The sequence below is a fragment of the Oncorhynchus kisutch genome, linkage group LG15, assembly GCF_002021735.2.
Source record: "Oncorhynchus kisutch isolate 150728-3 linkage group LG15, Okis_V2, whole genome shotgun sequence".
Classification (NCBI taxonomy): domain Eukaryota; kingdom Metazoa; phylum Chordata; class Actinopteri; order Salmoniformes; family Salmonidae; genus Oncorhynchus; species Oncorhynchus kisutch.
Window position 1 is genome coordinate 92276715 of NC_034188.2, and position 15000 is coordinate 92291714.

General features: G+C 46.1%; 1 protein-coding gene across 1 annotated transcript in view; it reads left to right on the plus strand.

The window, feature by feature from the left end:
- Positions 1–15000, plus strand: part of tenm4 (teneurin transmembrane protein 4) — a 598174-nt gene that overhangs the window by 404496 nt on the left and 178678 nt on the right. Inside the window, 2 exon segments of the mRNA XM_031791303.1 lie at positions 5542–5661; positions 13822–14083. Of these exon segments, the coding sequence (XP_031647163.1) occupies positions 5542–5661; positions 13822–14083 (382 nt within the window).

Genomic DNA, 15000 nt, shown 5'->3' on the forward strand with positions numbered 1-15000 from the left:
GTTTTATAATGTGAGGGTTGAAGGTCCTGTTAGCTTGGTTTTATAATGGGAGGGTTGAATGTCCTGTTAGCTTGGTTTTATAACTGAGGAGGTTGAAGTTCCTGTTAGCTTGGTTTTATAATGCGAGGGTTGAAGGTCCTGTTAGCTTGGTTTTATAACGGGAGACTTGAAAGTCCTGTTAGCTTGGTTTTATAACGGGAGGGTTGAAGGTTCTGTTAGCTTGGTTTTATAACTGAGGAGGTTGAAGGTCCTGTTAGTTTGGTTTTATAACGGGAGAGTTGAAGGTCCTGTTAGCTTGGTTTTATAACTGAGGAGGTTGAAGGTCCTGCTAGTTTGGTTTTATAACGGGAGGGTTGAAGGTCCTGTTAGCTTGGTTTTATATCTGAGAAGGGTTGAAGGTCCTGTTAGCTTGGTTTTATAACTGAGCAGGTTGAAGGTCCTGTTAGCTTGGTTTTATAACGGGAGGGTTGAAGGTCCTGTTAGCTTGGTTTTATAACTGAGGAGGTTGAAGGTCATGTTAGCTTGGTTTTATAATGGGAATGTTGTTAGCTGTTAGCTTGGTTTTATAATGGGAGGGTTGTTAGCTGTTAGCTTGGTTTTATAATGGGAGGGTTGTTAGCTGTTAGCTTGGTTTTATAACGTGAGGGTTGAAGGTCCTGTTAGCTTGGTTTTATAACGGGAGACTTGAAAGTCCTGTTAGCTTGGTTTTATAACGCGAGGGTTGAAGGTCCTGTTAGCTTGGTTTTATAACGGGAGGGTTGAAGGTTCTGTTAGCTTGGTTTTATAACGCGAGGGTTGAAGGTCCTGTTAGCTTGGTTTTATAATGGGAGGGTTGAAGGTCCTGTTAGCTTGGTTTTATAATGTGAGGGTTGAAGGTCCTGTTAGCTTGGTTTTATAACTGAGGAGGTTGAAGGTCCTGTTAGTTTGGTTTTATAACGGGAGGGTTGAAGGTCCTGTTAGCTTGGTTTTATAACTGAGGAGGTTGAAGGTCCTGCTAGTTTGGTTTTATAACGGGAGGGTTGAAGGTCCTGTTAGCTTGGTTTTATATCTGAGAAGGGTTGAAGGTTCTGTTAGCTTGGTTTTATAACTGATGAGGTTCAAGGTCCTGTTAGCTTGGTTTTATAACTGAGCAGGTTGAAGGTCCTGTTAGCTTGGTTTTATAACTGAGCAGGTTGAAGGTCATGTTAGCTTGGTTTTATAATGGGAGGGTTGTTAGCTGTTTGCTTGGTTTTATAATGGGAGGGTTGTTAGCTGTTAGCTTGGTTGTCTAATGGGAGGGTTGTTAGCTGTTAGCTCATCTCTCCATGGGGTAGATGCAGCAAGTATATAGTTCCAGCTCCCATGTAAACAGAGAACATCTGCATCCCAAATGTCTTTCTTTTCCCTACATAGTGCACTACTTTTGGCCAGGGCCCGTACTAGAGTTTGACACACAGACTGCCCTTTCAAAGAAGACTCTAGACTCTATCAACTGTCAGCATGACTGAGTAATCGTAGATGACCAGACAAGGCTAACACTAGCTGTGTTAGTGCCACTGCTAATTCTAGAGAAATGCAGACAGATGGATGTGTGGGTTTGTCAGTAACAGTTTGCAGCTAGCCAGGAAGGCTGCAGCAGTAATTATTTAGTGCCCTACTTTAGACCAGAGCTCTATACACCCTATTCCCTATATAGTGCACTACTTTAGACCAGAGCTCTATACACCCTATTCCCTATATAGTACACTACTTTAGACCAGAGCTCTATACACCCTATTCCCTATTTAATGCCCTATTTTAGACCAGAGCTCTGTACACCCTATTCCCTATATAGTGCACTACTTTAGACCAGAGCTCTATACACCCTATTCCCTATATAGTGCACTACTTTAGACCAGAGCTCTATACACCCTATTCCCTATATAGTGCACTACTTTAGACCAGAGCTCTATACACCCTATTCCCTATATAGTGCACTACTTTAGACCAGAGCTCTATACACCCTATTCCCTATTTAGTGCCCTACTTTAGACCAGAGCTCTATACACCCTATTCCCTATATAGTGCACTACTTTAGACCAGGGCTCTATACACCCTATTCCCTATATAGTGCACTATTTTAAACCACAGATCTATACACCCTATTCCCTATATAGTGCATTATTTTATTCCTGGTTTGTTTACAGAAGACTGCTGTTCAGATTTATTTTAAAAAGCCACACACACACACACACACACACACACACACACACACACACACACACACACACACACACACACACACACACACACACACACACACACACACACACACACACACACACACACACACACACACACACACACACACACACACACACACACACACACACACACACACACACACACACACACGTCATGGTCTGCTCTGTTCAGTTGATCCAAGGTCCTCTGAAGGGGACAAGCCTAAAGCTCTCGTTCCTGGGGAACAGTGTACCACAGAGTGAACCAGTGAGCTTGCCTGGGGAGCGGTGTGTGTGTTTGGAACAGCAGTCTGAGGTGGGAGAATGAGCTTGCCTCTAGTAAGGACGAGTCGAGGGCAGTCCCTTACATACAACCCTGTGTTAATTGTCTCCGGTGTGAGTCGACTGTTTAAGAACCATAAATGCATGAAAAATGATCAGAAACGGCCAAGGTCTAATTAAAGAGGGAGGGGTGGCAGTGAACCAGTTGTTTGGGGACAGGATTTTGCGCACTACTGCAAAAATAGATATCGTTTTAAACCCCTATCTATCCCCATAATGGTGATAGATAGGGGTAGGACTAGGGTTAACCACCATAATGGGGATAGATAGGGGTTAACCACCATAATGGGGATAGATAGGGGTTAACCACCATAATGAGGATAGATAGGGGTAGGACTGGGGTTAACCACCATAATGGGGATAGATAGGGGTAGGACTGGGGTTAACCTCCATAATGGGGATAGATAGGGGTAGGACTGGGGTTAACCACCATAATGGGGATAGATAGGGGTAGGACTGGGATTAGATTGATAGGGGTAGGACTGGGGTTAACCTCCATAATGGGGATAGATAGGGGTAGGACTGGGGTTAACCACCATAATGGGGATAGATAGGGGTAGGACTGGGGGTTAACCACCATAATGGGGATAGATAGGGGTAGGACTGGGATTAGATTGATAGGGGTAGGACTGGGGTTAACCTCCATAATGGGGATAGATAGGGGTAGGACTGGGGTTAACAACCATAATGGGGATAGATAGGGGTAGGACTGGGGTTAACCACCATAATGGGGATAGATAGGGGCAGGACTGGGATTAGATTGATAGGGGTAGGACTGGGGTTAACCTCCATAAAGGGGTACCGAGTCAATGTGGAGGCTATATACAGGGGGTACCGGTACAGAGTCAATGTGGAGACAATATACAGGGTATACCGGTACAGAGTCAATGTGGAGGCTATATACAGTGGGTACCAGTACAGAGTCAATGTGGAGACTATATACAGGGGGTACCGGTACCGAGTCAATGTGGAGGCTATATACAGTGGGTACCGGTACATAGTCAATGTGGAGGCTATATACAGGGGGTACCGGTACATAGTCAATGTGGAGGCTATATATACAGGGGGTACCGGTACAGAGTCAATGTGGAGGCTATATACAGGGTGTTACGGTACAGAGTCAATGTGGAGGCTATATACAGGGGGTAACGGTACATAGTCAATGTGGAGGCTATATACAGGGGGTACCGGTACAGAGTCAATGTGGAGGCTATATACAGGGTGTACCGGTACAGAGTCAATGTGGAGGCTATATACAGGGGGTACCGGTACAGAGTCAATGTGGAGGCTATATACAGGGAGTACCAGTACAGAGTCAATGTGGAGGCTATATACAGGGGGTACCGGTACAGAGTCAATGTGAAGGCTATATACAGGGTGTACCGGTACAGAGTCAATGTGGAGACTATATACAGGGAGTACCGGTACAGAGTCAATGTGGAGGCTATATACAGGGGGTACCGGTACAGAGTCAATGTGAAGGCTATATACAGGGTGTTACGGTACAGAGTCAATGTGGAGGCTATATACAGGGGGTACCGGTACAGAGTCAATGTGGAGGCTATATACAGGGAGTACCAGTACAGAGTCAATGTGGAGGCTATATACAGGGTGTTACGGTACAGAGTTAATGTGGAGGCTATATACAGGGTGTTACGGTACAGAGTCAATGTGGAGGCTATATACAGGGGGTACCGGTACAGAGTCAATGTGGAGGCTATATACAGGGAGTACCAGTACAGAGTCAATGTGGAGGCTATATACAGGGGGTACCGGTACAGAGTCAATGTGGAGGCTATATACAGGGTGTACCGGTACAGAGTCAATGTGGAGGCTATATACAGGGGGTACTGGTACAGAGTCAATGTGGAGGCTATATACAAGGGGTACCGGTACAGAGTCAATGTGGAGACTATATACAGGGGGTAACGGTACAGAGTCAATGTGGAGGCTATATACAGGGGGGTACCGGTACAGAGTCAATGTGGAGGCTATATACAGGGGGTACCAGTACAGAGTCAATGTGGAGGCTATATACAGGGGGTACCGGTACAGAGTCAATATGGAAAGGGCACAGGTTAGTTGAGGTAATATATACATGTAGGTAGAGGTAAAGTGACTATGCAGAGGTAAAGTGACTATGCATATATAATAAACATAGAGTAGCAGCAGTGTAATCGTGGGGGACGGGTGCATGTGAAGCTTTCTCATTAACGTATTCCTCTCAGGATGAGGAAGGAAAAGCCCTTGGAGAACATCTACAAGCCCTTAGTTTGATACCAGGGGATTTCTCTGTTTTTATTTCTGTCTATTTACTTATGCTATTGTTCCTACTGTTGGTTTCCTTTCTGTATCTGTTGAATTATTCATATGTTCCAGCTATGGAAATAGATTCAGCAGCAGAAGAGAGTCATTTACTGTGCCGTGCTATAGTGTACTTTTCAATCTCTCCTCTCTAGTGTACAGGCCTGAGTCTTTCTCTCTCTCCCTCTCTCTCCCTCTCTCTCCATCTCTCTCTCTCTATCTCTCTATACTGTATGTAACAGGCCTCCCCCTGAGTCTCTCTCTCTCTCTCTCTCTCTATACTGTATGTAACAGGCCTCCCCCTGAGTCTCTCTCTCTCTCTCTCTCTCTATACTGTATGTAACAGGCCTCCCCCTGAGTCTCTCTCTCTCTCTCTCTATACTGTATGTAACAGGCCTCCCCCTGAGTCTCTCTCTCTATATATACTGTATGTAACAGGCCTCCCCCTGAGTCTCTCTCTCTCTCTATACTGTATGTAACAGGCCTCCCCTGAGTCTCTCTCTCTCTCTCTCTCTCTATACTGTATGTAACAGGCCTCCCCCTGAGTCTCTCTCTCTCTCTATACTGTATGTAACAGGCCTCCCCCTGAGTCTCTCTCTCTATATATACTGTATGTAACAGGCCTCCCCCTGAGTCTCTCTCTCTCTCTATACTGTATGTAACAGGCCTCCCCCCTCTCTCTCTCTCTCCGTAGCCATGCCTGTGTGATTCGTGGACAGGTGGTGACATCAGACGGAACGCCACTGGTTGGTGTCAACATCAGCTTCATCAACAACCCTGCATATGGTTATACAATCACCAGGCAGGACGGCAGGTGAGACCTCTGGATACACACACACACACAATCACCAGGCAGGACGGCAGGTGAGACCTCTAGATACACACACACACAATCACCAGGCAGGACGGCAGGTGAGACCTCTAGATACACACACACACAATCGCCAGGCAGGACGGCAGGTGAGACCTCTAGATACACACACACACAATCGCCAGGCAGGACGGCAGGTGAGACCTCTAGATACACACACACACAATCGCCAGGCAGGACGGCAGGTGAGACCTCTAGATACACACACACACAATCACCAGGCAGGACGGCAGGTGAGACCTCTAGATACACACACACACACACACACACAGAGTACACACACACACACACAGAGTACACACACACACACACACAATCACAAGGCAGGACGGCAGGTGAGACCTCTAGATACACACGCACGCACACACAGAGTACACACACACACACACACACACACACACACACACACACACACACACACACACACACACACAGTACACACACACACTACACACACACAGTACACACACAGAGTACACACACAGAGTACACTGGCTCTTCTGCTCTCTAATAACCAGTCTGCCCTTTCCTCTCTCCAGTGTCCAGGTTGTACCGTGCGGTATAGTCCTGTCTGTACATCCCCCTCATTTAGACCAGTGTTGTGAACCGGTGCTGTGAACCGGTGTTGTGAACCTGTGTTGTGAACCACGGTCTAGCTCTTTCTCTCCTCCATTTCTCCCTCCCCCTATCCCTCCCTTTATCATGGATGGCTCTCTGCTCTCAAAGTCCCTCTCTTTACCCTCTCAACCCCCAACACTTACATTAGTGTCTGCCTTCCCTCCCTCCTCACTCACCCTCCCTCCTTCCTTTTATTCTCCCTCCCTACCTCCCTCCCTCCCTCCTGTACCCCTGCCTCTTTTTTCCACATCCCTTCCATCTTTCATCTTCTTGTCTATCCACTTTCCTCCGCCCCCTCCTCCTTCGCCCCCTCCTCGTCCCTCTTCCTCCGCCTCCTCCTCCACCTCCTCCTCCTCCTCCTCCTCTGCCTCCACCTCCTCTGCCCCCCTCCACATCCCCCCTCCTCCTCTTCCTCTGCCCCCTCCTCATCCCTCCTCCTCCGCCTCCTCCTCCTCCTCCTCTGCCTCCACCTCCTCTGCCCCTCTGCTCTGCCCTGATATAAGGTCTGATATGAGGTCTGATGTGAGGTCTGATATGAAGTCTGATATGAGGTCTGATGTGAGGTCTGATGTGAGGTCTGATATGAGGTCTGATCTGAGATCTGGAGCAGTGAGGTCTGATGTGAGGTCTGATATGAGGTCTGATGTGAGGTCTGGAGCAGTGAGGTCTGATGTGAGGTCTGATGTGAGGTCTGGAGCAGTGATGTCTGATGTGAGGTCTGATTTGAGGTTTGATGTGAGGTCTGATGTGATGTCTGATGTGAGGTCTGATGTGATGTCTGATGTGAGGTCTGGAGCAGTGAGGTCTGATGTAAGTTCTGATGTGAGGTCTGATGTGAGGGCTGATGTAAGGTCTGATGTGAGGTCTGGAGCAGTGAGGTCTGATGTGAGGTCCGATATGAGGTCCGATATGAGGGCTGATGTGAGGTCTGATATGAGGTCTGATGTGAGGTCTGGAGCAGTGAGGTCTGATGTGATGTCTGATGTGTAGACTGATGTGAGGTCTGATATGAGGTCTGATGTGAGGGCTGATGTGAGGGCTGATGTGAGGGCTGATGTGAGGTCTGATGTAAGGTCTGATGTGAGGGCTGATATGAGGTCTGATGTGAGGTCTGGAGCAGTGAGGTCTGATGTGAGGTCTGATGTGAGTTCTGGAGCAGTGAGGTCTGATGTGAGGTCTGATGTGAGGTCTGGTGTGAGGTCTGGAGCAGTGAGACTGATATAAGGTCTGATGTGAGATCTGGAGCAGTGAGGTCTGATGTGAGATCAGATGTGAGGTCTGATATAAGGTTTGATGTGAGGTCTGGAGCAGTGAGGTCTGATGTGAAGTCTGGAGGAGTGAGGTCTGATGTGAGGTCTGATATAAGGTCTGATGTGAGGTCTGGAGCAGTGAGGTCTGATGTGAGGTCTGATATAAGGTCTGATGTGAGGTCTGGAGCAGTGAGGTATGATGTGAGGTCTGATGTGAGATCTGGAGCAGTGAGGTCTGATATGAGGTCTGATGTGATGTCTGATGAGAGGTCTGATGAGAGGTCTGATGTGAGGTCTGATGTGAGGTCTGATGTGATGTCTGATGTGAGGTCTGGAGCAGTGAGGTCTGATATGAGGTCTGATGTGAGGTCTGATATGAGGTCTGATGTGAGGTCTGATGTGAGTTCTGATATGATGTCTGATGAGAGGTTTGATGTGAGGTCTGATATGAGGTCTGATGTGAGGTTTGATGTGAGGTCTGATGTGATGTCTGATGTGAGGTCTGATGTGATGTCTGATAAGAGGTCTGATGTGAGGTCTGATGTGAGGTCTGATGTGAGGTCTGATGTGAGGTTTGATGTTAGGTCTGATGTGAGGTCTGATGTGAGGTCTGGAGTAGTGAGGTCTGATGTGAGGTCTGATGTGAGGTCTGATGTGAGGTCTGATGTGAGGTCTGGAGTAGTGAGGTCTGGAGTAGTGAGGTCTGATGTGAGGTCTGATGTGAAGTCTGGAGCAGTGAGGTCTGATATGAGGTCTGATGTGAGATCTGGAGCAGTGAGGTCTGATGTGATGTCTGATGTGAGGTCTGATGTGAGGTCTGATATGAGGTCTGATGTGAGGTCTGATATGAGGTGTGATGTGAGGTTTGATATGAGGTCTGATGTGAGGTCTGATATGAGGTCTGATGTGAGGTAGCTGAATAGAGTTACTCACATGGCTTAAGGCAGTGTCATGATTGATAACGACCAGGGAAGAGAAGCCCTTCGTTGATTGGCTGAGCTGAACTGCTCGCTGGGAGACCAGGAAGCCTGGGGGGGGCTGTCCAGATGTGTTGGAGTGTGATGTGGAGGCGGTGCGGGGTCGGGGGTGGTGTACGAATGGACAAAGCACACCATGTGCACTGTGGCCTCACAGCAGGGAGAGCAGAACCGTTACCATCATCATCATCACCATCCCCCTCACTCCACCTGCTTCTACTGCCTGGCCATATACACACAGTACTACTGACTGGCCATATACACACAGTACTACTGACTGGCCATATACACACAGTACTACTGACTGGCCATATACACACAGTACTACTGACTGGCCATATACACACAGTACTACTGACTGGCCATATACACACAGTACTACTGACTGGCCATATACACACAGTACTACTGACTGGCAATATACACACAGTACTACTGACTGGCCATATACACACAGTACTACTGACTGGCCATATACACACAGTACTACTGACTGGCCATATACACACAGTACTACTGACTGGCCATATACACACAGTACTACTGCCTGGCCATAATACACACAGTACTACTGCCTGGCCGTATACACACAGTACTACTGCCTGGCCTACACCCTCATCCTCATACAAGACAGTAGTATGCACCCCTGACCAAGGGCACAGCGCAGTACCAAGGGCTTTGTTTACTGCTTTAGCCAATCAGGGCACTGTATTCCAGAGGGGTGGGGGATGTATATTTATAGCAGGCCTCTGTCTACGCGGCAGAGCCCCTGAATCAGAGGCTGTAGCCTGCAGGCTCCATTGGGAGTGACTACTGTCCCCTGTCGCAGCTGGGTCGGCAGGTTGACCAGCTAATTGACTGTAGTGGAGGAGGAGGTAGAAGTGTTCTGCGGTCACAATTCTATTCTATACTATACAATGCAGTACTATATAATACTATACACTATTATACAATACAATACAGTACTATACAATACAATACAGTATTATACCATTCTATACAACACAATACAGCACTATACAATAGAGTACTATACAATTATATACAGTACTATACAATACAGTACTATACAATACATTATAATACCATTCTATACAGTACTATACAATAATATACAATGTTATACAATACAATACAGTAATATACCAGTCTATACAATACAATGAAGTACTATACAATACAATACAGTACTTTACAATACAATACAATATTATACAATACAATACCATTCTATATAAAACAATAAAGTATTATACCATTCTAAACAGTATTGTACCATTATATACAATACAGTATTTTACCATTCTATGCAATTCAATGCAGTACTATACAATACAGTGCTATACCATTCTATACAATACAATACAGTACTATACCATTATATACAATACTATACAATATTATACAATACAATACAGTATTATACCATTCTATACAACACAATACAGCACTATACAATAGAGTACTATACAATTATATACAGTACTATACAATACAGTACTATACAATACATTATAATACCATTCTATACAGTACTATACAATACTATACAATGTTATACAATACAATACAGTAATATACCAGTCTATACAATACAATGAAGTACTATACAATACAATACAGTACTTTACAATACAATACAATATTATACAATACAATACCATTCTATATAAAACAATAAAGTATTATACCATTCTATACAGTATTGTACCATTATATACAATACAGTATTTTACCATTCTATGCAATTCAATGCAGTACTATACAATACAGTGCTATACCATTCTATACAATACAATACAGTACTATACCATTATATACAATACTATACAATATTATACAATACAATACAGTACTATGCAATACAATACCATTCCATACAATTCAATGCAGTACTATACAATACTATACAATATTTTACAATACAATACAGTACTATACAATTCAATGCAGTACTATACACTACTATACAGTACTATACCATTCTTTACAATACTATACAATACAGTACTATACAATACTATGCAATACAGTACAGTACAATGCAATACCATTCTATACAGTACTATACAATACAGTACAGTACTATGCAATACTATACAATACAATACAGTACTATACAATTCAATACAGTACTATATAATATTATTCAATACTATACTGTACTATACAATTCAATACAGTACTATACAATACCATTCTATACAATTCAATACAGTACTATATAACACTATACAATATTATACAGTACTATACAATACTATACAATTCAATACAGTACTATACAACACTATACAATATTATACAGTACTATACAATACTATACAATATTATACAGTACTATACAATACTATACAATATTATACAGTACTATACAATACTATACAATTCAATACAGTACTATACAACACTATACAATATTATACAGTACTATACAATATTATACAATATTATACAGTACTATACAATACTATGCTACAATACAGTACTATATATTTCAAAACATCACTATACAATACTATACAATACTATACAGTACTATACAATAAGGTAGAAATACTATACAATACCATATTATACAGTACTATATGAGAGGCCTCTAGCTGACTAAGTGCGTTCTGCTGTATGGATGCATTCAGAGAGAGGGAAAGATCAGAGTGTTTATCCATGAACCATGGTTAGAAAGCATGGTAGCAACACTGATAGGGAGTCAGACCAGACCAGCCCATTCCAGCCGGGCCAGCCCAGTCAGACCAGGCCAGCCCATTCCAGCCGGGCCAGCCCATTCCAGCCAGGCCAGCCCATTCCAGCCGGGCCAGCCCAGTCAGACCAGGCCAGCCCATTCCAGCCAGGCCAGCACAGTCAGACCAGGCCAGCCCATTCCAGCCAGGCCAGCCCATTCCAGCCAGGCCAGCCCAGTCAGACCAGGCCAGCCCATTCCAGCCAGGCCAGCCCATTCCAGCCGGGCCAGCCCAGTCAGACCAGGCCAGCCCATTCCAGCCGGGCCAGCCCAGTCAGACCAGGCCAGCCCATTCCAGCCGGGCCAGCCCATTCCAGCCAGGCCAGCCCATTCCAGCCAGGCCAGCCCATTCCAGCCGGGCCAGCCCATTCCAGCCAGGCCAGCCCATTCCAGCCGGGCCAGCCCAGTCAGACCAGGCCAGCCCATTCCAGCCAGGCCAGCCCATTCCAGCCAGACCAGGCCAGCCCATTCCAGCCAGGCCAGCCCATTCCAGCTGGGCCAGCCCAGTCAGACCAGGCCAGCCCATTCCAGCCGGGCCAGCCCAGTCAGACCAGGCGAGCCCATTCCAGCCGGGCCAGCCCAGTCAGACCAGGCCAGCCCATTCCAGCCGGGCCAGCCCATTCCAGCCAGGCCAGCCCATTCGAGCCGGGCCAGCCCAGTCAGACCAGGCCAGCCCATTCCAGCCAGACCAGGCCAGCCCATTCCAGCCAGGCCAGCCCATTCCAGCTGGGCCAGCCCAGTCAGACCAGGCCAGCCCATTCCAGCCGGGCCAGCCCAGTCAGACCAGGCGAGCCCATTCCAGCCGGGCCAGCCCAGTCAGACCAGGCCAGCTCATTCCAGCCAGGCCAGCCCATTCTAGCCGTGCCAGCTCAGTCAGACCAGACCATTCCAGCCTGGCCAGCCCAGTCAGACCAGGCAAGCCCATTCCAGCCGGGCCAGCCCATTCCAGCCAGGCCAGCTCAGTCAGAGCAGACCAGCCAGGCCAGCCCATTCTAGCCGGGCCAGCTCAGTCAGACCAGACTAGACCAGCCGGGCTAGCCCATTCTAGCCGGGTCAGCTCAGTCAGATCAGACCATTCCAACCGGGCCAGCTCAGTCAGACCGGACCAGGCCAGCCGGGCCTAGGCAGAGTTGTGCTCTGTATGCAGGGCAGAGAGAGATAGCTCTGATTGCATTGCAGGGCTTTTAGACGGGCGGATGTGAGAGTGGACAGGCTAACCTCGGTGTGAGGGATCGATAGAGAAGTGGCTTCCTCCATTTTGCTGCTGCACAGAACAGATCTCCTCTGTTCCTAGTAGCTTTCTGCCTCATAGGCTATATTTAAATATGAGCAGCGACACAGCACAGTGCATTACACAAACAGGGCTGAGGAGTCACGTTATATCTGCACCCCAAATGGCACCATATTCTCTCCATTGTGCTCTACTTTTGACCTTTTGACCCTACGGGCGGGTCCCTGGTCAAAAGTAGTGCACTATATAGGGAATAAAGTGCCATTTGGGATGCCTCCTATGTGCCTGAACAGATAATAACGCATTGCTATTGCCCGTTCAGCGTGTGACGTTGATTCAGGCTCGGTACTGTGCTCCTACTGCGTCTCCTCAATGCATTAGCTTCATCATTCTCTTCCTGTTTTACGGGAGCATGTGAGTGACTGAGAGAGAGTGAAATAAATGGTGGAACCAACAAACAGCATCATTTTTAACCATAGTCTTTTCATTTAGTCTGTTACATTAGTTCAGTACAATGTGATCACAGTAGCAACACTCTTAATTAGGGTTCATTGGAGATATTCACTATACAATGAGTTAAATATTACAGGGATTAAACCTTGAATACGTAGTGGATTAACAATTAGAGATAAAAATCCATTGTTATTTCTTTGTTTTCCGAAGGATATGCATTATGTCTATAAATGAATGAAAATGATTAAAACAAATTAATCATGAATTCATATAAAATTCTTGATACACACAGGAAACTGTTGAGCATGAAAGAACCCAGCAGCGTTGCAGTTCTTGATACAAACCGGTGCGCCTGGCACCTACAGTCGTGGCCAAAAGTTTGCTGCTTCAGTGTCTTTAGATATTTCTGTCAGATGTTACTATGGATACTGAAGTATAATTACAAGCATTTCATAAGTGTCAAAGGCTTTTATTGACAATTACATGAAGTTGATGCAAAGAGTAAATATTTGCAGTGTTGACACCTCTTTTTCAAGACCTCTGCAATCCGCCCTGGCATGCTGTCAATTAACTTCTGGGCCACATCCTGACTGATGGCAGCCCATTCTTGCATAATCAATGCTTGGAGTTTGTCAGAATTTGTGGGTTTTTGTTTGTCCGTCCTCCTCTTGAGGGTTGAACACAAGTTCTCAATGGGATTAATGTCTGGGGAGTTTCCTGGCCATGGACCCTAAATATCCATGTTTTGTTCCCCCGAGCCACTTATTTATCACTTCCCTTTAAAGTCAGATTTGTTTCTACTTAATTCCACCCTGTTTGTGTGTTCCTTCCAAGTTTTGACCTGGTGACCAATGGGGGCGTGGCTATCGCCCTGCGCTTCGAGCGTGCCCCGTTCATCACCCAGGAGCACACGCTGTGGTTGCCATGGGGACGCTTCTTCGTCATGGATACCATCGTGATGCGTCACGAGGAGAATGAGATCCCCAGCTGTGATGTCAGCGGCTTCACGCGTCCATCCCCCATCTTGTCGCCTGCACCCCTCACCGCCTTCGCCGGGGCCTGCTCCGAGAGGGGGACCATCGTACCCGAAATACAGGTACAGACTCTGTATTTCGGGTAAAATTGACTCTGATGTCAATTTGAATCCCAGCAATGTAATAGGATCTCTGGTTTTTTCACCCCTATTTTACCAGGTATGTTGACTGAGAACGCATTTTAATTTACAGCAACGACCTGGGGGATAGTTACAGAGGAGTGGAGTGGGATGAATGAGCCACCATCTTGTCCTCTCAGTACCCCCTTCCTCTCATCCCTGCACTGTGGGTTGTGGTTTACATGCACATCTTCTGTTCTGTTCTGTTCTGTTCTGTTCTGTTCTGTTCTGTTCTCTCCTGTTCTGTTCTGTTCTGTTCTCTCCTGTTCTGTTCTCTCCTGTTCTGTTCTCTTCTGTTCTCTCCTGTTCTGTTCTCTTCTGTTCTCTTCTGTTATGTTCTGTTCTCTCCTGTTCTGTTCTCTTCTGTTCTCTCCTGTTCTCTTCTGTTCTGTTCTCTCCTGTTCTGTTCTCTTCTGTTCTTTCCTGTTCTGTTCTCTTCTGTTCTCTCCTGTTCTGTTCTCTTCTGTTCTCTTCTGTTCTGTTCTCTCCTGTTCTGTTCTCTTCTGTTCTGTTCTCTTCTGTTATGTTCTGTTCTCTCCTGTTCTGTTCTCTCCTGTTCTCTTCTGTTCTGTTCTCTCCTGTTCTGTTCTCTCCTGTTCTGTTCTCTTCTGTTCTTTCCTGTTCTGTTCTCTTCTGTTCTCTCCTGTTCTGTTCTCTTCTGTTCTCTTCTGTTCTGTTCTCTCCTGTTCTGTTCTCTTCTGTTCTGTTCTCTTCTGTTATGTTCTGTTCTCTCCTGTTCTGTTCTCTCCTGTTCTCTTCTGTTCTGTTCTCTCCTGTTCTGTTCTCTTCTGTTCTTTCCTGTTCTGTTCTCTCATGTTCTGTTCTCTTCTGTTCTTTCCTGTTCTGTTCTCTCCTGTTCT